Source organism: Oratosquilla oratoria, chromosome 12, assembly GCF_046742065.1.
Source record: "Oratosquilla oratoria isolate Oo_2021 chromosome 12, ASM4674206v1, whole genome shotgun sequence".
NCBI classification, from domain to species: domain Eukaryota; kingdom Metazoa; phylum Arthropoda; class Malacostraca; order Stomatopoda; family Squillidae; genus Oratosquilla; species Oratosquilla oratoria.
This window is the reverse complement of record NC_134788.1, coordinates 22,136,671-22,158,907: the sequence shown is the minus strand read 5'-3', so window position 1 is coordinate 22,158,907 and position 22,237 is coordinate 22,136,671. Positions and strand designations below refer to the sequence as shown.

Sequence of the window (22,237 nt, the reverse complement as noted above, 5' to 3'; positions counted from 1 at the left end):
AACCTGGCTTATAGTTGCATTGGTACAAACTTTGATACAGGAATGATTTGTTATTGTAGGAAAATAATGTGTATATTCATGCCAAAGGTATTTTCTTATGATTGAGTAGCCAAGTAAAGTACATACACATAAAAAGTCTGCCCCCCATCTACTCTCAGCTTTCGTCTCTCACAAGCAAGCACAACACCACTACGCTTGCGTTCAGGACACCATGCGGGTCTAAAATAGAACCAACACAGGATAAGCCAGGCCACGGGATCAAATCTCCCTATATTCACCCATCACACAGAGGACACACCTCACCTGCACTACCCGTGCACAATCCCCAGACATGAGTCGTCCATTGCCAACCCTCCTTACAGGATGTAAGAAATGTAGTTCAACTTGGTAGAGAAATGTCTTGGGCCCGGTCGTCAGGCCTTCGGGATGCACCTCCAGGTGGAGGATTGGCGGAATGGAGATGGTGCTACCCGATGCCCATCTTGCAAGGTCAGGTTATCCTTGATAGGAGATATAGCGTTCACAGTTACAAGACTACTCGTGACAGCCGATCCTTCTCTTGCTCCCCAGGGCGCCTTCTTGTGTTTCGGGTTCGGCTTGATCGGTGCACTAACCGCGCTGGTGATCGAGCTCGCCCTGGCTCGACTCTTTGGAAAGGAGACGAGGACACGAAGTAGTGTCTTAAGCAAGCAGGCATCCTAGTGGAAGCTCATCAAGTCAGCTAGAATCCTCTCGGAAGCTTCTGGAGCGCACAGGGAACTACCTCACCCTCTGTAGCCGGATTCACTTGACCTTTCTCTAGTTCTCACCCCCCCGGGGACTTCACTGGGAGCATCCGGAATCTTTGTGGAAGGTTCGTTCCCCCCATGGTCGTGAGGTTACCTACTTGTTGGATGACCACGTGTTCGCTCGAGTCATTTGGTGTGCTAATGCGGACGCCTAAACCTAACTCCTGCTTAATCAGGTATTACGCAGTCATGTTTGTGGTTACTGCTACACGATAGAGATGTAGGTTACAAAGAATTAACGATAAACGGTTGTAAAAGAACTAGGATTACATTGATACTCAACATAGAATTATACAGATCCGTAGAACTGGTTTATTGGATCCCATACGAGTGATACAAAACACCATGTCACATGAGGTCACTCACATGCCGTCTATTGACCCGTCGGTCACGCCTCAAGTCGTTGACACTTCTGTTACACAAAGAATAAGAAATGCGCACACACACACCGTCCCTGCATCAAAGGTAGTAGTTGATCACTTGTGCTTCTAAATAAAATGTATGACCATTCATACCTGTGTTTACATCTATAAACCTTTGGACTAAACCCACTCCAGTTATGAATCTTTTCCTCGGGGTATGACACAGTTGACCCCTGGTTCTTTTACGTGAATGACATGACCAATCCTGGAGCTGTGTGAGGGACCTGTCACACACCTTCCCTGCGGAACTTTGGTGTAAGCTCCGTAAACCACCCGCTGTCCTATCTCAGCCGAGAAGGACACATCAAGCTCTTGGTGAGGAGGAGGAGGAGGCGACACGGGGGGCTGTAGAAATCCACTTCTCATACCAACAGCACCTCTCTCCCGTAAGCTTGATGGTGATCCTTGAAGACCTTAGTCACAACCAACACGGCTGCTCAGCGGTCGTCCTGATGTGGGATTAGGGTTCAACACTGCTCGGCTGCAGCCGAACTGACAAGCCCCACTCTAGTCACCCGACAAGGGCTAGAAAAGGTAACCGAAGCATAGCCTCCTTAAACCTAACCTGTTTGGTGACTGATGCGTGAAGGGAAATCTGAGTACTGTATAGGTGAGAGATACAGCTACATTACCTAGTCCGCTGTCGGAATGGGGGCCGTCTGTACAGATGTTGACGGCGAAAGGACGAGAAGGATAGTAGAGAAATTAGCTCTTTACGGATGAAAAACTGTGGTGGTGGTGAAGGAGCTCTTGTCGAGAAAGGTACATTCTAATGATACTGAAGAACAATGATGTCTAAAAGTGGATTTTTTTTTTTTTTTCATATAAAACTTTCACTGCTGATGCGTAGACCGTGGGAGTATATAGGGTATAACATTCATTGGGATGTAGGTGAGTGAGAAAGAGGAAGTTTGGCATTCATAATTGATTTTGCTTTCTATGAGAATTTGGTCCAAATTCTAAAGGAATAGTCCTTCCACAACTCGGGACGGCACCAAAAAGATGCCACAGGTTCAAAGACAGACAGTTTATAGATATTTTAGGCGAGCGATTCAAGAATGACAACAGTCGAGGATCAGAGCTAGAAATCAAGTTTCTTGAACGACTTGGAGGAAAGTGTTGCCTAGTTTTATGAAAGGGAAGTTTTGCAGCTGTGATGTCTGCAGAAATACATGATGGCTGGTTTTGGGGCTGAGAATTGCAAACCACCGTTCATTGTCTTACAGAGGATGCAGGTCGTTGGAGGAGGTGGTTGTTTTGGATCAGGTGGGTTCTGGCACATAATGTCAGTATTTCGGCGTGTGGGCAGGGGTTTACTTTCTGCATCATCATCGATGGTTTTGGATAAAAAGAAAGGAGCTAAGGATGTTTCCTTGGTGGACTCCTAATTGGATGTGTATGGAAATACCAGTCATATCCCCACGCACACCCAGAAAGTTTGGTGAGATAATAATCGGGACATGAAAATGGGCAGAGCTCCGTGGAAGCATAGAGGAAATACTGGATCCACCATAGCAAACACCTTTCCTATAAAAGAAGAAGAAAAGTAAACATGGTGATTGTTGGCACAAGCAGCGTAACTTATTGTTTCTGTTTGTACAAATATGTCTACGACGCTATGGTAATCGCCGCCAAGAATACCTTCCAGATGGTGGAGAGGCTAGGCCAATCCTCGGTCCTCCTTTCTCCACCTCGCCAAGAAGAACGACGGTTCCTGGCGCCCTTGGAGAGACTACCGGCGGCTGAACAGGACAGAGCCTGACTACTATCCACTCCCCAACATGGCTGAAACGGTGCACCCACTATAAAAGGCCCTTCACGGAAAACCGAAGGACCCCCTCTGGAACTTAGCCATGCAAGCCGCTTTCGTTAACGCGGAAAAGCCCATCGCCCATGCTACCATCCTCTCCTTCCCCAGACCAGGAGACCAGTCACAGCTGTCAATGGACGCCAGCAATATCACCATAGGGACAAACTCTCGAACAAATCTTCTTCGGCACACCCACACCTCTCGGCTTCTTCAGCAGGAAGCTCTCCCAAGGTCGAGCTCAGCTACACCTTCGACAGAGAGCTCCTCACTATCCACTACACCGTCCGCCACTTCCTCGAAGACACCTCCTCCTTCATCATCAACACAGAGCATCTACCTCCTCTGCCTCGCCACCTCCCCGCCATCGCCGAGCTCAATTGCACCGTCAGGCTCTTCCCGAGGACAAAGAACCCTGTCGCCGACGCTCTCCCCCGAATCTCCATCGACGCAGTCCATCTCGGCCTCTACTACAAGACCATTGCCAAAAACACAACGGGCAACGGGAAAATCACTCGCTGGATGATGATCTGATCCGAACTAATGCACATGTACGCAGCGGGTGGCTCGCCTACCTGCGGCTCAGATACAGGCTTCGGGCTGCAAGTAAGGCAGTTCTATTCTGCCCAATATAGGACTAACTAGTCTCTCTTGTCTCCATGGCATAAACCCGACATGTTTCTATCAGCTTAGTAGAGATCGAGATGAGTTCTGGATGAGCCATATCTCCCCGGCTCATCCAGAACTCATCTCGATAAGACCACCCGCTCGCGCGGGATCGGTTTTTGTGGGAGGGGAAGGAAGAATGTCTGTAAGAAAATGAAAAGATAGTCGTGTATAAAAGAGGGTTTTTGCCAAAATGCCTTTTTTCGTGAGCGATTAGGGGTGGTTGGTGGTCGTGGCTCGGGAGAAATGGACAGGGAACTTGGATGGCGGCGTCGACGCCTGGAATTAGAATTACCGAAAGTTGAGAAAATGGTAGGAGGCGTAGTAGTAGAGGTGGAAAAACAGAAAATTCTTTAGTGGGAGGTAAACTGAAATAAGAAGATGTAGTATAAGAGAAAGTTAGAAAGGAAGCTTTGATGAACCTGTGGATTTATTTACTGCACTGTTGTAGCCGCAGAATAGGAAAGCTTACTGGGGGTGTCTCCCTAGCCAGAAGAAGAATAATGAAGAGGAAAGAGGAGGAGAAAGAGGAGAAAGAGATGGTGGTGGTGGTGGTGGTGATGATGATGATGATGATGATGATGATGATGATGATGATGATGATGATGATGATGATGATGATGATGATGATGATGATGATGATGATGATGATGATGATGATGATGATGATGATGATGATGATGATGATGATGATGATGATGATGATGGAGAGGAAGAAGAAAAAGAGGCAGAGGATGAAAAAGGAGAAGGAGAGGGATGAGAAAGAGAAGGAGAAGGAGAGGGGAAGCAGAGGAAGAAGAAAAAGAGGTAGAGGATGAAAAAGGAGAAGGAGAGGGATGAGAAAGAGAAGCAGAAGGAGAGGGGAAGCAGAGGAAGAAGAAGAAGAGGAGGACGAAGAAGAAGAAGAAGAAGAAGAAGAAGAAGAAGAAGAAGACGAAGAAGATGAAGAAGAAGAAGAAGACAAGAGGAAGAAGAAGAGAAACAAGCTATGCTTAGGTGGGCAGAGTGGATCCTGAATAGGGCTGCTCAGACATACAGGAGGCTGTAGAACTGTCCTCTACTAGTGCAAAGTGATCACTACTTGTACTGGGTTGGCGAAAAGGAAAAACGAAGGTAATGTGACTAAAATAGGAGGAAATTTTGTACTGTCCGTCTTTTATTCGCTACTTCACGTTTTGCACCAGTAAGGCGTGGTGAAACTGTAGTTTTCTTCTAGGAATGCATAAAATAATTTGAATATTTAATTCCTAAAACAAAATGGAGTGAAGTGGTAGAGGCTATTGTGTGCATTTTTGGTTTGCAATGCCCTGATTCCATCGAGTCCTATTTTTTATCAAGAAGCAATAGTAAATAAAAGTAAAGATATATATTTCAGTCAAATCTGAGATTTAGAAACCAAAATTCAATATAAAGACGAAGAAAATATTCGTCACATTTAGACATCTCCCGAAGCGACATGACGTCATAGCAAGTCGACTGCTTGGTGACACTTTCACCGACTCGCCCTTCCTAACTTTTTCCTATTTTGTCACGTGTCATATCAACCTTATCACTTTGAGAAAAGCCGTGAATTGAGTTAAAAAATAAATGCAGCATGGTAAGGGCAAATGAAACTACGGACAGAAAGACGAAAAAATGCGTAACACTAATTATAATGGTAAGCATGAAACTCTGTGACAAGGGAAGATGAAAATGATACATATCGATGAATTTGAAAACTTCCAAGTATTTGCATTTAACTGTCCTGACTAGTTTATTTTATCCATTGACCACACAGTTGGCAATATTGCAGAGCGAAGCGATACCAGAAGTCAAAATTAATCGACATTCTTTTTTAAATGGAGTATAGTTTCCAACCATATAAGAAAAATACGTTACACTGACCCTTAAGTCTCTAAAAAAATATCCACAAAAGAATTAGATACATTACAATAACTCTATTTATTATTTTTTTTTTTTTTTTTTCCCAATAGGGCGTCTTCATGAAAACGCGATATGTTGGAGTGGTCTACGGGAAGGTTCCATAAAGTACCCAAGTGGATGGACAGCGCGATATGTTGGAGTCTACGGGAGCGTAAAGAACAGAAGTCCATAATGCATGGAACAGTTCGTGAATCGGGCTCGTCTCTGTGGTGGCATGGAAAACCGATATTTGGTACTTTCGACGCATTTGGTCACAAATAACAAACAATACTGACTACAACTATTTACGTTATTTACATTTTAGTCTTTGTTCTCCAAGTTGTCGGCACCCGATTTCGTTCAATTATGAACGTTCATTTGTTTAGTAAATGTGATTCCTTGATGACGTTTCTAATATCATATGTGGGTCAACATCCATGGAGGTAAAGAAAAGAAGACTCTTAACTTCTTTTTTTATATATTTAGAATGTCCAGAGTCCTTTGTGAATGCCAACAACAAAATGATAAAAACAATTCAAATGGAATTACACAGACACACCTGGTTTTGGTGAAAATAACTATGTCGCCCGCCCCCGTGGCTGGTCTGAGCTTGACTGCTTTCTCAATAATATTGTCGACATTTTCCACGATCTGTGAAAGGGATACGGGGGCAGCGTACTGCAGGTAACTGTACGCCTCATATAGTGTATTCTCCTCATCCCTGCGATACGACAGTTTTTATGATTAATCATAACAGGAAACGATGCACAGTCGTCATGTCGTATGCAACAAAAGATATAAACAAAGTGACGAGCTATTCAAATCAAATTTCCTTGTTTATTTTTTTTTTTCATTTTCCATTTACAAAACAATTTTTCTGTTTTGTTTTTGATATTCTACTACTGTCTGAAATAGTTTAGATTAATTAATAATTGTTTCTGCTCTAAAATAAGCGCGCAATAGTCGTACCGCAGCGAAAGTTCCAGAACATGAGGCACACAATTCTCTGTACGCTCAAGATTAAGTTATCATCTCCAAGGTAATGAAGTACATAATGATGTAAGTCCATTGTGTAATATTGTCAATAAAGGTAATATACATGACAAAGAATGATACATGGCTGCAGAGCAGTCGTTGGACCCAAACAACAAATTGATAACGTCTTGATGCCATGTTGCACGTTTCCTGCTTCAGCAACAACGCGACAACCGATCCCAGCTGGTATCGTGGGTTTGGTCCAGAAAAAAAAGGTAATGTTTCCCCTAGAATGTAAACACCTAAGAATAATAAAACAAACAAACAATAATAACAAATACGAATTATGAGAATGATGATAATTATGTTACCACATTGTACTATCATACCGCAGTCTCTCAGAATACGGCTCGACATCTCAGTCCCGTTCCAATATGGAAGGGACTTTTCCTTTTGAGAGCATATGCTGCATCTAATAAAATAAATAAATAAATCAATAAGAATGGAGATAAGCTGACCTGCAGTGAGTATTATTTGGTTCCAGGAGGAGGAGGGGCAGTTATACGGCCACTTTCAACGTCCACTCAGTAACGAATATTAATATTATGCAAATACACCGTTTGTTGTTGCAATTGCGTCAATGGAGTATTGTTTACAAAATAAATATTATAAGAAAGCTATCGTATATTGAAATTTACCAAATAGTTAACAACAAAATATATATTTGCATAAATTCTAATATATAGTGAATCACATTTGGGTGTCCGCAATGAAATGATAAGTTTCCATCTGTTAGCGTGTGCATGTACTAGTTCTTAAATCACGTGCTAAATCCGTGACCGACAGCTACTACCCTCCAATGTGAGAGCTCATATACCTGTGGGTAACAACATAAACTTACACGTACCCATCCTCTTGCCCAGGAGAAACCGTAACAACCTGCAGCCTTAGTGGAAGCTATTGTGGCAACCAGGGTCGCTACCCACTACACAAGCAAACCGCGCGTGCGTGCGTTCCAAAGAACATCAAGAGTGCCCCCTCCCTCCAGCTTCAACAACTGCTGCCGAAAGCCGCCAGCGACAAGAGCAGCAGCAGCTGCGAGCTCTCGTCCAGAATGTCGATCACGGGTCCAGCACGTGGTCCAATAACATAGGTGATTCACCTGAAGATTCGAGGAGATGAAGGAAAATGAAGAAGACTGGGGAGGAGACAGAGGAAACTGAGTAAGAAGAGAAAGGGGTAGAGCCAGAGGAGGAGAGGGAGGAGAAGGTTATATTCTCAAATCCACAACATGGACATACAAGGAAGAAGAAGAAAAAAATAAATCAATAAAAATCGACAGACTACCCTCCCCGAGGAGAGGTCGCCGAAGATCCCAAAGGACGCCTCCCCCTCCCCCTCCTTCTTCTTCTTGGCCCAGGATCCCTCGAAAGTGACCTCAGGTCACCATAATGCTTTCTGGTCTCCTTCCGTCTTGGTGACAAAGTCCTGGTGGGCTCCTTTTATGGTATTCTGTTTATATTCTATCTATTTTGGCAAACTTTTTTTTTTTTTTTTTTTTTGGGGTGTGTGTGTGTGTGTGTGTGGAACGGGAGAGCGAAATTCCCCATATATATATATATATATATATATATATATATATATATATATATTAAACACGAAGAGGCCATTGAGCTGTACATAAAAGCAGGCAGGATACTCTAGGACTAGTTCCGGCAATGAGTATATATACAGGAGCCTAAGTACAGCATACGGCGCCTATGTACAGAGACAAGTAGCTTCAAAGCAGACGATATGTACAGAAAAAGGGGCGCATATGTACACACAGGCGGGGAGAGAGAGAGAGAGAGAGCAGACAACCCACATAAGCACATACTCGTAGAGTGCAAAGAGTCAAGCGCGATATAATCTCTTGTCGTTTGGTCGATCTGGCTACCCCAGAATGGAGACTTCCAAAACGAGGTTTTCCTCTCCCAGAAGGTACACACACACACACACACACACACACACACACACCCAGGAACCACCACCACCACCAGGAGACAAACTTCTTCTTCTTCTTCTTCTTCGCCTTTGGCAACTGACGACTTCGACAGGACAAAAGCACCTAAGAAAAGAGTCAGCTCAACGACAACATCACCACATTGGCACACGCGCTCAGAAGAAGAAGAAGAAGAAGAGAGACAAAATCTTTATAGGAGGACAGGACCACTGGAAGTTTAGTTAGTCTCTCTCGGGCGGCCGCTGTGGTGCCACTGTAGAGAAGAAGAGACAAGACGCCATCTCAGAAGGCAAAATGCAAGCACCGCAGAGGAGGACAGGACCGACCACCGCGTCGACAGACAGACAAAAGGGAAAGGAAAAGAGAGGAGAACTTTAGCTGGCACCACCAGATAACCTCGTAGTTCTTCCAATATGGCAGACAAGGGGAGGGAGGGAGGGAGGTAGCGATACTCCTAGCTAAGCTCCTAGCATATGTCATTACCACCATACTAGAAATGATCATTTCCCACAACCAACAGCCCTGTTACCCACTACATCCATCTTAGACTTAGAGAGTAGGAAAGCTAGAATGGACTGCGGATGGAATGGTTATTAATTAAGAGAGGAGTAGTATACTTCCTTCCTTGTCAAAGAGTCAAGTTACGAAGCAGCAGCAGTACTGCACTTTCTATCCTACTTTCTATAAACAGAAAATAATGAATAAAAGGAATGCCTGCTCAGAGTCAGTCAGCCCCTTCTTTTTCAAATGGGACTGCAAGGAAAAGGAAGCGAATCCTCCACGCTCCATCTACGAAGTTCAGGCATCGAGTTCGATAAGAGAGAGAGAGACGGAAAGTTCGATGCCTCAAGTTCGGGGGGAGGGGGGGGGAACGATGTGGAAACAACAGTAGGTACTTTGGTCTGTGATTCTAAGAAAAAAAAAAAATCTCCTGCCATCTATACGAAGGAAGATCGTGGTTAGGTATCTTCACTAGCGAAGAGCTGTGTACATTTGTTGTGGTCCAAATGGCCTCCAAATTGGGCCCAGGGGTCCAGACGACCCTAACCTCGGTCCTGAGAGAATCCTGACCCAACCCAACCCATAGTTGACCTAACGAAATGATGAGTGACCTAAGACAACATGATCTACACAGCCCGTCACGACAGTAAAGCGTTTCATCAGTATGCTAAATATTGTGAATTACTCAAGTATAAAAAAGGAATATCCTAACAAGAAATGTTGAATTATGATAAACACACACAGGGGGAATGAAATGAAGAGTATTGGCTTACATAAAGTGTGTACATATATGAAAGTAGAAATTCTCTTTTAAAACTGCCATTGACAGTTTCCCCAATAAACACCAAAAACTGCCGTACACAGTTTCGAGGTTTGCAAACCACTACTGCAGCTTCTATGATGAATCTGTTTACTTTCTGTCTTTTTTTTTCTTTTTTCACAAATAATTACACAATATCACTTCTGCATTAAGAAAACGTGTCTGCATGTGGTCCTTGTTGCTACTGGAGTGCCTAGTCTTTTAGGGCATAATCAGTTAATCTGGACAAAAACTAGACAGATTCATCTAGAGATGCAATACAACACTATCTGAGGGATATCAGAAACTATAAGGCTGATTCTGTTTCCTGATATCATATGGTCACATCCCTTGGGTAACTTAGTAACAATACAACAGCCAGTCCCGTTTGACCTTACGCAGGACCTGAATCCAAACAACGAAGGAATGGTAGACATACATAGGGGGGGGGGGAGGAATGACATTTCACATCCACAGACGTATAACTTCATGGTACAAAAATAAATATGCAGGTTCTCACAAATCTTACTATCTTTTATACGAACTATACCCAACAATTTGGTCTGAATTTGAAGAAAGGAAATACCATCGTGACTATTCTCTAAGCAACACGCTCCTCGCGTGTCTGGAGAAAATGGCGGTCTCAGACGCACCAACAAACATCGGTAACTGTTCTTGTGAACAGGTTTTTTCTTCAGCAATGGTGAAACAAGAAGGGGAAAAAAAAAAAATCCTTCTTGGGAGGCAGGCAGTCCCTACCATGTCATAAAGCCACAAGGGAGGGAGGGAGGGAGGGAGGGAGGGACGCCTTAATTTGTCATCTAAAAGGTATCCTTAGCCTTCCCTCTAGCCCGACCAGACCTGATATGATGTCCCCAAATTCTCCCCATCCGCACCTTGACACTGGTCTGATCTCTGTGTTTGGGCAGAAAGGCTTGGAATAACGAATAACAATCACAATAAATAACTCTTCCTTTACCTCAGAAGAATTTTTTTTTTTCCGGCAAAACTGCCCAATAAAAATAAAGGAAAAAAACAAAAACAAAAATAAGAGCGAAGACACGCACGAATAAAGTTGCCAATGTCGCAGTTCAAAGTTCTGGAAAATAAGTACCCAATACCGAGACTAATTCCGGAAACTAACGAGACTTGGCATCTCTTCCCTGAACGTACTCTTGTCTCTGAATAAGGTAATCATTTCCTAAATCCACGTACAATTCAGGTAGCAGAGGAAGGTCCTCTAAAAGAAAATTTAGAAAAAAAATCACTCGCAAACTCGGTCGTAACGTCGACATAGTTGAAACGTTTGGATCACAATGCAACTCTTCGGATATGCACCTTATTTCAGTCCCTATTCGCAATTTTCTTTTCCTTCTGCAATTTCATTTTCTATTTGAAGCTTTCGTCTTCCATTAAGGCCACGTCACACTACGCGTCAAGTAGTGGGGAAATGACCACAGCGGTCCCCGCAACACACTCAAATTGAGGCGCGCGCGGGGGGCAACTGACGCGCGCCTAAGTCCGAGTTCGAGTATTGGGGAGTTGGTGAGGCGCAACAGACGACCCAGCAAACGTGTGGCTGCCGCAAGTGATTCACCCATGGTCCTGGATCACGTGTTGGACTCGTGATCGACAGCTATTTCCCTCCCGGAAGAGAGCTCAGAGCTCGTATATATGACCGATCTATGGGTAATGCTGTGACTTTACGCACAAAAACCCAGCTCCCCGCCCCCCACGAGAGTTGGAGTAGTAACGACTCGCAGCGCAGCGATACTGAAATGATTTCAGCCCTGGGCGGGATTCGAACCCGTTTGAACACAGGACAGGGTAGAAGGCCCGCGTCTTTCTGCCCCCCGCGCCAGGCCACCCACCCGGACTCAAAAGAAGCGTAGTGAAACGTATCTTCTAAGGTGGTCACCTCAAAAGCTGGATAAAACCGTCTGTTTTTCGCCAGAATAAAGTCATTAAGGACGTCATTGAGTGGGCTTTCCAAGAGGTAACCTACATCAATCCATTCCAATTGTCCACAAACCGATATCTAGTGCTATTTAGTGGATGCACTGCGATTAAATTTAGTGTTGGTCTTCAGTGAATGAGTGTAAGATTCGACACGCTTTACTTCAACGTAATACAGTGTCTGGTGTCTATATCGCTTATGTAATTCATTTTATTTATCTGTGTTCTCAAGTTATGGTAAATTTATTCCATAAATTCATTCATGTGACCAGATAATGAACATGTCAACAAGCAGCTGAGGAAATGAACAACAGAAACTAGAAACTTGAACTTGGGATTTCAAATTGTGACGAAGCGATGACGTCATTACTCCACGTCGTCGTACAGAATAGGAAAAAACGTGAAAACGAACATAGCAATGTGCACAAAAATGATAAATCACAAATAAATAAATACTCATAGAAACATATAGAAACAGAACATGTCAATAAATAAATCAGACGTTTTGAAATTGCGCAACTGCCTTTGCACTCCGACGCGCTTGCAAAATTCATTGCAATACTTTGTTCATTTTTTTTTTCATTAAAACGATTTGTTCATGTAGTACACTTGAGTACACTAGATTATTATTTTCATTTGTTTTCCTTACGTCTTTATCAACTTACTTGTTTATTTACTCAATCTTGTAGGCGACCTATTAATACGGTGACTCCAGTCGAGGCCCTCGTGCACACCACCCGATAGCTCAATAAAATAGACTCGAGACGTCACTATAAACGTACTTTTTCAATAATATATATATATTATATATATATACTGTATATATATATATATATATATATATATAATATATGATATATATATATATATTATATATATACATACATATATATACATATATATATACATATATATACATATATATACATACATATATACATATATGTATATACATATATATATTATATATATATATATTTATATATACATATATATATTATATATATAATATATATTTATATATATACATATATATAATATATATGTACATATATATATATAGTATATTTATATATATACACATACATATACATAATATACATATACATATATATACATCTACATATATATAATCTACATATATATATACATCTACATATATATATATATACATATATATATATATATACACACATATTACATTTTTTCCAATTCTTTAGTGCGTCGTTGTCATGTCGACTTATGACCGCCTCTCGTCAACCTTTGCGAGTTTGATAAGTCTTTTCTTTTATTTAAATATCAAATCCCCTTTTCGTCATGTAATGAGAAACTGAACGAGAAACTACGAGCAATTGAACCTATACGAATGTTAGACACATTGTTCCTTTGGAAAGCCAAGTCGCCTCTATAGCGCCATTTACTCGATTTCGTTCTTATTCGCTTTGGACAATCGTCTTCATTCGCTCGCTGTCGAATAAAATCATGAATTTGATGCGATAAAGTTAAACGTGCTCACCTTTCCCGCTCGCGTCTAGCATTTCAGTAGCTATCGTCTAGTTTCAAAAAGACAACGCCGTCTAAACGACACCTAACGCTCGCTTTTGTTTCTGTTCATATGAATGATAAATTTCAAAATCGAGTGATATATTCTGTAATTTCTTTCTAGGGCTTCATCAAACGTCTCATTATGAAATGAATAATAATAATGATAATAATAATAATAATAATAATGTTAATACGCTTGAGATAGAAAAAAAATGTCTGGTAAAGCTGAGTATAAAACTAATACTCAGTATGTTAAGTTTGTTCAAAATCACCCTCGAGTCAAAGTAAAACCCAGTTACATCGAATTAACATCAAACAACAAAACACCCTACCAGGACAAAAATAAAATAAAATAAAATAAAATAACCCGGCGATATATATATATATATTGGTGTATTTATATATATATATATAAGTAGGGGCAGCGCGAGTTATGTCCTACAGTGTTTCAATATGACTCGAAGTCTGTGAGTGACATCACTGACAGTGAGTCGGTCGGCCAAATGAATTAATAATACACTCCCGGGAACGGCTCTTGCATACGGTGTCGTACTTCATTTTTTTTCAGTTTCATTCATATTTCTATCTACCTTGTCCACCCCTTAGCTGACTGAAATCGTCCCACAGTAGCACCAGAAATATATATATATATATATGATGCACGTCACCGTATACAAAGAGTCTAATGCAACAAGAAATTAGTGCTCGGTACCTGAGAGCGTTTAAAAAGTCGCGCCAAACAGCAAGCCCACTAAGCTCCGCCCCTTTCCGACTAAGCCCCGCCCCTTTTCAGGAGCCGTCGCTGAATGCCTGATTTTTTTTCTCAATGATTAGAAAAAAATATACAACCTTGTATCAACTTTTAATACTTTAGAAATATTTATGGGTGGAAAAAGAAGCTTAGTCGACTTGCTGGATGACAGCGACTGTTATGGTGGGACATCAAAACCAGACGAGGCGGCTCGTCGTACTGATCACACGAAAAAGTATATCCCAGACAGTATTTGGCATAAATATCAATACATTTAAATAAACACTATATATATATATATATATATATATATATATATATATATATATGTATATATATATATATATATATATATGGTCAAATAAAGTTACATATCTCAAATTAGAATCTCCTATTTTTTAATAGACACAAATGACGTTTATGATATATTAAAAAAGAATATCTACGAAAGTTACTATTACCTATATATACATAATAAACACATGTGTGTATATATATATAGTTATACGTACACATACACTATATATATATAATATTACACATATACATATACCATTTGAAATGATTATAGCTTAACGTATTGTAGTACATCTGGCAAAAAAAACAACAACAGCACTAATGACAGCAAAAAAGTTTTCACCATTATCAGATATTATTGTGCAAATCCACAGTGCAATATCAAAATATGAGAAACATTACACAGATATAATCAATATAGGAAATAATCACAGACAATGTGGACATTCTCAAGACGCATTCAATTACAAAACCGATATACTCCTAACATTTCCCCTTCAACATCTTCAAAAAAGTAAAGAAACAAATAACATTAATATCAAAAGAATAGGTAAATGAATATATAAAATTAGTAAAAAAAAACAACAACAAAAAAACACCGGCTTAATGCATAAATATAAAAGTACATATATATACATTCATAATTATTGTATATATATATATAATATATATATATATATACAATATGATATGTTTATATGCATAAATATATAAATACATAATATCCAATTACATTATCTAAAATCAAAGAAAAAAAAAATACTTTTAGCTTCCCTTAATTTTCAGTCCACTTTATTGAATAATTTGTCAATCACCACAAAAAAATCTTCTCGACATTCAATTCGTATTGTAAAGAGTCCTTGACTTTTTTTTTTACTTGTCAATACTATTTCACTTGATTTCCAAGTACAGTGTCTGTTGTGCATTTATTTTGTATTTATTCCATTCAGATGCTCTAGTCTCGAGTCTATTAGAACGAGTTTATAAGTAATAATTGGCCCAGTCTACGCTCTATCTCCTCCACATTCAACACAGCAGCAAACTTCAGAGATCAAGTTCTTGTGAATTCTTAGATGATTCTTTTAATTAAAAGGCTCGTTCCTTATTTGAATGACATTGATGACCAGGAGGATCTCAGATACAGATCAATTAATGTGTACGAGCTACGCGATCTGCGACATGACGTCATGTCGCTTTACACAGACAGACGCCAAAGAAATGTTGATATAGCCGAGGCTTTTGTCATGCTTACATGACTTTCCAATGAAAATAAAAAAGAGCGCCTTAAGGATTTTATTAAGAACTGGAAAACAAAGGACCATATAAAAAAGCGAAAGAAAATATACTTTGTCTAATTCCAGATCATTCTGATGACAAACAAAATCTATGGAGTAAGCCACTGTGTCGATTATGATCAGTCTTTGGAACAAAATGCGTTCAGTTCGCAGACCAAAGGGGTTGGGAAATCGGCCTGGTCTCTCTCCCCCACCCGCTCCTAATTTTTTCCAATATATTTTTGGACAAATACGAGGAATGTCTGAACACGACGCGTCCCAAAGTCCTTTCTTTCTACTCGAATTCTGTAATACTGTAACGTTCCAACAATGGGAAAGACTCCCGCAAGACGAAAGACTATAAATTCAAAACCGAAAACACTATGGAAGATATTGATCAAGCAATTAGATTTAATAACACACATATTAAAAAAAATCTTTAAGGGTACAATGTAATTCTTCTTGAGCTTTTCAAGGCAGCCACTAAGATTCATCTCTCATAACTATTTTTTTCTTCTTTTTTGTACTTTCCGACACGTAAACGAGAACCATAAATTACAAAAAATATATCCACACTTAAGAAATCTGTCCAAACACATACGAGTACATATATATATATATATATATATATGTATGTATGTATATTCCTAGCCCCACAAGTTTTCTTTGTTTTTCTACTTTTCAGAAGTATATCAGTTGCCGCCTTCCATCACTGGACTAGAAGATCACAAAGAATAACAAAGTAGCAATGAAACCAAAACGTTTGGCCCTGATATCATTAGAATGTAGTGGCCATAACGACCACAGAGAGGAGGAGGAGGAAGAGGAGGAGGAAGAGGAGGAGGAGGAGGAGGAGGATGTAGAGTTAATACTATAGCGGTAGTTTGTGTAGGAGATATCCCTTGAAAGGCTCGTAGTAGTGAATCCTTAAGACGACCATGTCCTGGGCCGACCGGAGGGCCTCAAAGCAAGCAAGGTCACTCTCGAAGACGAGGACGACGAAGAGGAGGGAGAGGAGGAGGACGAGGAGGAGGGCGCTGCCGAAGACTCTAAGGAAGCGATTCATCCCTGCACAGGTCTTCATCCGGGAGGAGGAGGAGGAAGAAGAGGAGGAGGAGGTGGACAAAGACTTGGGCGGCGTCTTCCTCAGGAAATGAACGACGTTGTTGCTTTCTGTCGATCTCCCGCCGCCGCCGCCGACGCCGGAGGAGGAGTGGTGGTGATACCTGGTTGTCGATCTCTTGCCGTTCCCGATGCTCTTCCCTTCCCGTCTTCCCCCTCCTCCTCCTCCTCCTCCTCCTCCTCCTCCTCCTTCCTTCCCGCTCTTGTGGACTACTCGAAGGGAATTGTCTAAAGTCTCGGTGGACGAAGTGTCTGGGAAATCACTCGTGTGGCCTCGACAGTTGAAATCGTAATACAGCTGTTGTTGTAGCGCCGAGTCGTCCCCTGTACGGAATACAACAGCGAGTTGTATTAATACAATAACACGCTGGAAAAATGGAAGAAATACAGTTCAAGTTGGCCAGGATATGTCGGGGTCACTCCGGGGAGCGAGTACCAGCCCCTCAGGGCGTTGTCACACTGGGCTATTTTTGCTCCAACCACCGATTAATCGGCGGTACCATCGCCCACCTTGGCCGCAAAATCAACCTCTGGCAAACTGTTTTGTGTCCTCAACAATTTACCTGCAATATCACTTGATATGCTGGAGCAAGCTTTACCCATTGTGATAACGCTTTTAATCAGTCTTTGCTCTACGTCCGCCGTCTCTAAGACGGTTGGGGTGGGGGGGAGCCATTTAACCCATTAATTAAACTCCAATGACAAGATGTCTTGTCGTCATTTGGTCAAATAAAACAAAAAATCATAAAACACCAAAATGTTTGATCAAACACCAGAAAAATATGACGTCAGTAGTCCTCGCTTCGCTCGCAAAGCGAGGAGGACTGACGTCATATTTTTCTGGTGCTGTTTGATCCAACATTTTGGCGTTTTATGATTTTTTGTTTTATTTGACCAAATGACGACAAGACATCTTGTCATCCGAGTTTAATGGGTTAATGAACCAATTCAGTACGATGATACTTACGTCGGCGTCATGATTCTGTGGAGCGGTTTGATCTAGTTTTCGGTATCTATTATTACTCAGAGTAAAAAAGAACCAGTAATACAGCAGTGACTTTCTATATTATAATGCTACTGTGATGCATCGTACATATGGCAGCCGATGCTCCATACGAGAATTTGACTCGTACTGAAGTGGTTAAGCGTGATTTGAATATTCTTAATTATTTCTCCTCCTGGGAATCGAACCCGGGTCTCTTGGGTACAGAGCAAGAACGCAATCCACCACACCACAAAGCATTTAGGTCAATAAACGTCACCTTGGCAACAGTATTTCGTCCATGTCCTTTTGTAAAGCCTTTCCTAGTTAAAAAATGTATAATATATATCCCAAATATATTTATTCTATTCTATTTAGACATGTATTCATTGGGTTTACATATAGAGTACATTTATGAGAATATCTTCATGCCTATACCCGCACATAAAAAGAGGTAAACATACATTCAGTAAAGTTATGTACAAGATTATGAAATAATATTTGTTATGGTATTTAAGTATTTTAGCCAACTTACACAACCACTTCGATTTTCAACTACCAATATATATATATATATATATATATATATATATATATATATATATATATATATATATATATTATATATATATATATATATATATATATATAAAGTTTAGTTGGGAACGTCTTTTGTCAAAGAAAACTGGAAAAAGGAACACTGTTAACCATAAAGATGAAACTTGTGTTTCACAAAACATAAAGAAGAAGAGTCAATCAAAAGAAATAAATCTGGGAAATAATGTTATATTAATGTCATTCGTATTCATAATAATTTTGTTCGAGTTAGATCTAATGTGATTTAATGATGGAAGTGGATTTGATATTGTATGATCGAAAAAAGAATAATACATTACTACTTAACAGCAAGACAAACCAAAACAAGGAACAAAATAGAATATATATATATATATATATATATATATATATATATATATATATATATATATATATATATACAAACAAATAGAAGACATATATAGATATACAAATAGACAAATAAGCAACAATCGATAAATAGATATTTGAGATGAGTGTATTTTTTGCCTATAACCAAATGTTCCCATTATTGCATCCTAATATTAGAAGAACACCGACTACACACACAACATTTTTAATTAATAAAACTCTTGGACCACTCCAACGGACTGCAAGTGCCTTAGACAGTCGTGATTTCAGAGGAAAGATCACCTTCTAGCTGGGTAGGTAGGTGAGTTACAGGCACCCGGGAGCATGCAGTCAGTCTCTGTCGTTATCGCATGTACGACAACCAATGTCGACAAGATGACGAAAAAAATTAAATCCACCAATTAGACAGTCATACCGTATTCAAGACAATAACTTGAAAATACACAAATAAATAAACAAGTTCGTTAATCTAAAAAAGGGCAGGAAGCGTGATCATGCCAAATTATGAGAACGTGCTTCAGAAAATAAAAGCAACACGACAGCCATGTCTGAATTGGTGTTTTGCCAAACTTCCACGCAAGACTTACATTTTACACATAGAAAAAGACTGCGACATCTGCATCTAATAACTTCATAAATGAATAATATCGCTTCTATCGACGACAACACAACGGACTCGAGAACTGAGGCGACATTTGCAACGTTGTATTAAAATGTCCACAAGATATCTTTCTGACGTCATGACGCAGAGGCTGGTCTGACGTCATAGAGCCACTAATGAACAAATCGTGTTAGTACGGAAATAGTACCCGGGTCTCTCTCTCTCTCTCTCTCACCTACGACACCTCGCTGTGGAAACATTGGGGAAAAAGCGCTCTTGTCAAGTATCACACAATTTATTCTTCAAGTCGTTTTTATAATCCTAAAAAGTAATACAAAACGTACTATATAGCTTCCTTTACTATATACAAAAGACAAAAAATATAGCACATAGATGAGAGAGAGAGAGAGAGAGGGGGGGGGGCATGTACAGTACCAAGGATGATGTGGCAACTTGGCTAGTAGTAAACGACGCCACACCCTGAACGGACTCGCTGTTGCGCACAGACTATAGTTTATAACCCTCCCTCCCTCCCTCCCTGCAGAACTTGGCATTCCAAACCATTGTATGGGTTTGTAAGTTCTTCTAAGAAGATTTAAGGATAACTTGGCCAAGTTATGTCCTTATTCAATCAGTCGAGGAATTACCGATTTCGTGAGCAAGTTGCTGAGGATTTGTGGGATAATACAGATTTCAGGACTAAAACCTCCCTGGAAAATCAATATATCATTCTCAGCTAATGAATCCAGTCTGATATAACTAATTCAACTTGGTTGATCTATTCGTCTATTCACTGATCAATTTTTGTCATTATTTATTTAGTCATTCATTGATTCCTATCTTTCAGTTGACACTGCCATCCATGAATGTCGTCCTCAAGCATCTGTCACTTGTTGATCACGTCCACGTCTACGTTCAATCTCTGGCAACACGCCCGCCGCCGCCGCCGCTACTGCAGTGTCCCCTTAATTAACGCATATAGCATTTTTGTCAAATAAAATTAGTCATGTAAGAAACACTGTGTGTCTCTCTCTCTCCATGTTAATAAAATAATGATATATTGTAAGTAATGTTGCCACATACTAGGATGGCCCTTGTAAGGTCAAAAGCATCCGAGTGTGATGACATTGTTGTATGAAATGTACAAAGTAATAAAATGTTGATTGTATATCATTTATGTTATGGCGGGAGAGAGATTTTATATTAAATCAAAAGAGATTTAAGATTAATCCTTCACTTACGGACGACAACCATTTACCATGATGGGGTAACTAACCACTTGAAATGTACCAGCTAAGAAAATCAACACTGTACTAACAGTGCACCGTTAATTAATTAAGCAAGCCAGCGTTTTCGCTCGCTCGCTCGCTCGCTCGGCAGCAGTCAGCAGTCAGCAGTAATAGCTGTAACCTTCGTTAGAAGTCTCACCTGTTCTCGATACTAAGCACCTCGACGCGGTGTGGTGGGTGCCACTGACCACCTTCTTTGTTTATTTATCCTTTTATTTTTCAGATTATCGAAAGACACAACTAGGGTCATACATAACTATACACATGTCCCTTTGAAAACTGGATACAAGTCGTGGTATCTTGGATATCATATAATGATGTGTCTTTTTTTTTTTTTTTTTCAAAGTAGCCCAATGTCTTTGTCACGTGATCAAACGTTTACTAACGGTGGCGGAGTGGTGTATACACAAAAAGACGTCAAAGTAGCGGGAAGAACTGTACTTGACCACTTACACACAGATACAAACACGAACCTACAGGCGCATACACACACAAATCTGAAAAGGGGAACGCATTAGTTGCATACAGGAATCACGTCGCCGCCGTGCTAGACACAGTTTCCATGGTTCACAAAGGCCCTGCCCAGGATCCTTTGGCAGGCAGGCAGGCAGGCAGGCAGGCAGGCAGGCCAGTACAACCATTATACCCGGGTGACCATGATGTGTATCAATCCGGTTGTACTTTTTAAGAAGTGAAGTAGACGTGTTCGAGAAGTTTTCGGCCATGTTCCAAGGAAGGAAGGAAGGATTGTGGTCGTGAAGGGAGACCAATGTAATTAGCTCATAGGGTACAACACTATAGCATCCAAGTAAAGCAAGGTTTACACGCTACGATCAATTGTAGCGATTTACTGTAATGAAAAGGTGGTTGTTACAATTTGTCATTACGACGTGTAATTAACAGGAGATGGTAGCGATTTAAAATCGCTACTGTTTACACGTAAACAGACAAATTGTAACAACCACCTTTTCATGACAATAAATCGCTACAATTGACCGTAGCGTGTAAACCTTGCTTAACTGTTTAAGATTCCTGTTCATACCAACCAAATCCACTGGACAAGTTGCACTTCAGAGTGTCACTGTTCCCATCTAGTCTGTCTGTCTGTCCGGAGAGACACACTGGGCAGCAATTTGCAGAAGATCCACCAAGGTTCATTTGAACGATTAATGATAGAACTATCAACCACATCGAGGAGGACTGGCAGCAGCCCTACCTACCTACCTACCTACCTACCTACCTACCTACTTTCGTTTCTGTAAATGTCCAAACCAAACCGAACGAACGATGGCTGTGAAAAGGAGCATAGACAGTCTTGCGTGAGAGATGCAGGCGGCGGCGGCGGCGGCGGTGGCTACTGTGCGTTCTCACCAATTACAGATTGACTGACTACAGCATGCAGCAGTTACTACAAGAGGGTCACCATGCACTTGCAACTTACCGGTAGTTGTGATGAGCGAGAGGAAGAGGAGGAGGAGGAGGAGGAGGAGGAGGAGGAGGAGGAAGAAGAGGAGGAAGAGGGACAAAGGGATCTTAGTGGTCGTCGTCCTTGACCTAGCCAGGACGGACAAGTGAGGCTTGCTCAAGGAAGGAAGGACCTAGGTCGTCGT

The 22,237-nt window shown here is 40.8% G+C and overlaps 2 protein-coding genes across 5 annotated transcripts in view; one reads left to right on the top strand and one right to left on the bottom strand.

The window, feature by feature from the left end:
• The first annotated feature begins 1,108 nt into the window (after window positions 1-1,108).
• The window catches only part of LOC143031084 (uncharacterized), a 434,563-nt gene continuing 413,434 nt past the window's right edge, over window positions 1,109-22,237 (top strand). The window contains exon 1 of the mRNA XM_076194496.1: window positions 1,109-4,016. Coding sequence (XP_076050611.1) covers window positions 3,064-3,543 — 480 coding nt within the window. The 5' untranslated portion in view covers window positions 1,109-3,063 and the 3' untranslated portion in view covers window positions 3,544-4,016. The remainder of the gene's footprint in view (window positions 4,017-22,237) is intronic.
• The window catches only part of Frmd5 (FERM domain containing), a 133,497-nt gene continuing 126,950 nt past the window's right edge, over window positions 15,691-22,237 (bottom strand). For all 4 annotated transcript variants that reach the window (XM_076194493.1, XM_076194492.1, XM_076194494.1 and 1 more), the window contains one exon: window positions 15,691-17,131. In XM_076194493.1, the coding sequence (XP_076050608.1) occupies window positions 16,557-17,131 (575 nt within the window). In that variant the 3' untranslated portion in view covers window positions 15,691-16,556. The remainder of the gene's footprint in view (window positions 17,132-22,237) is intronic.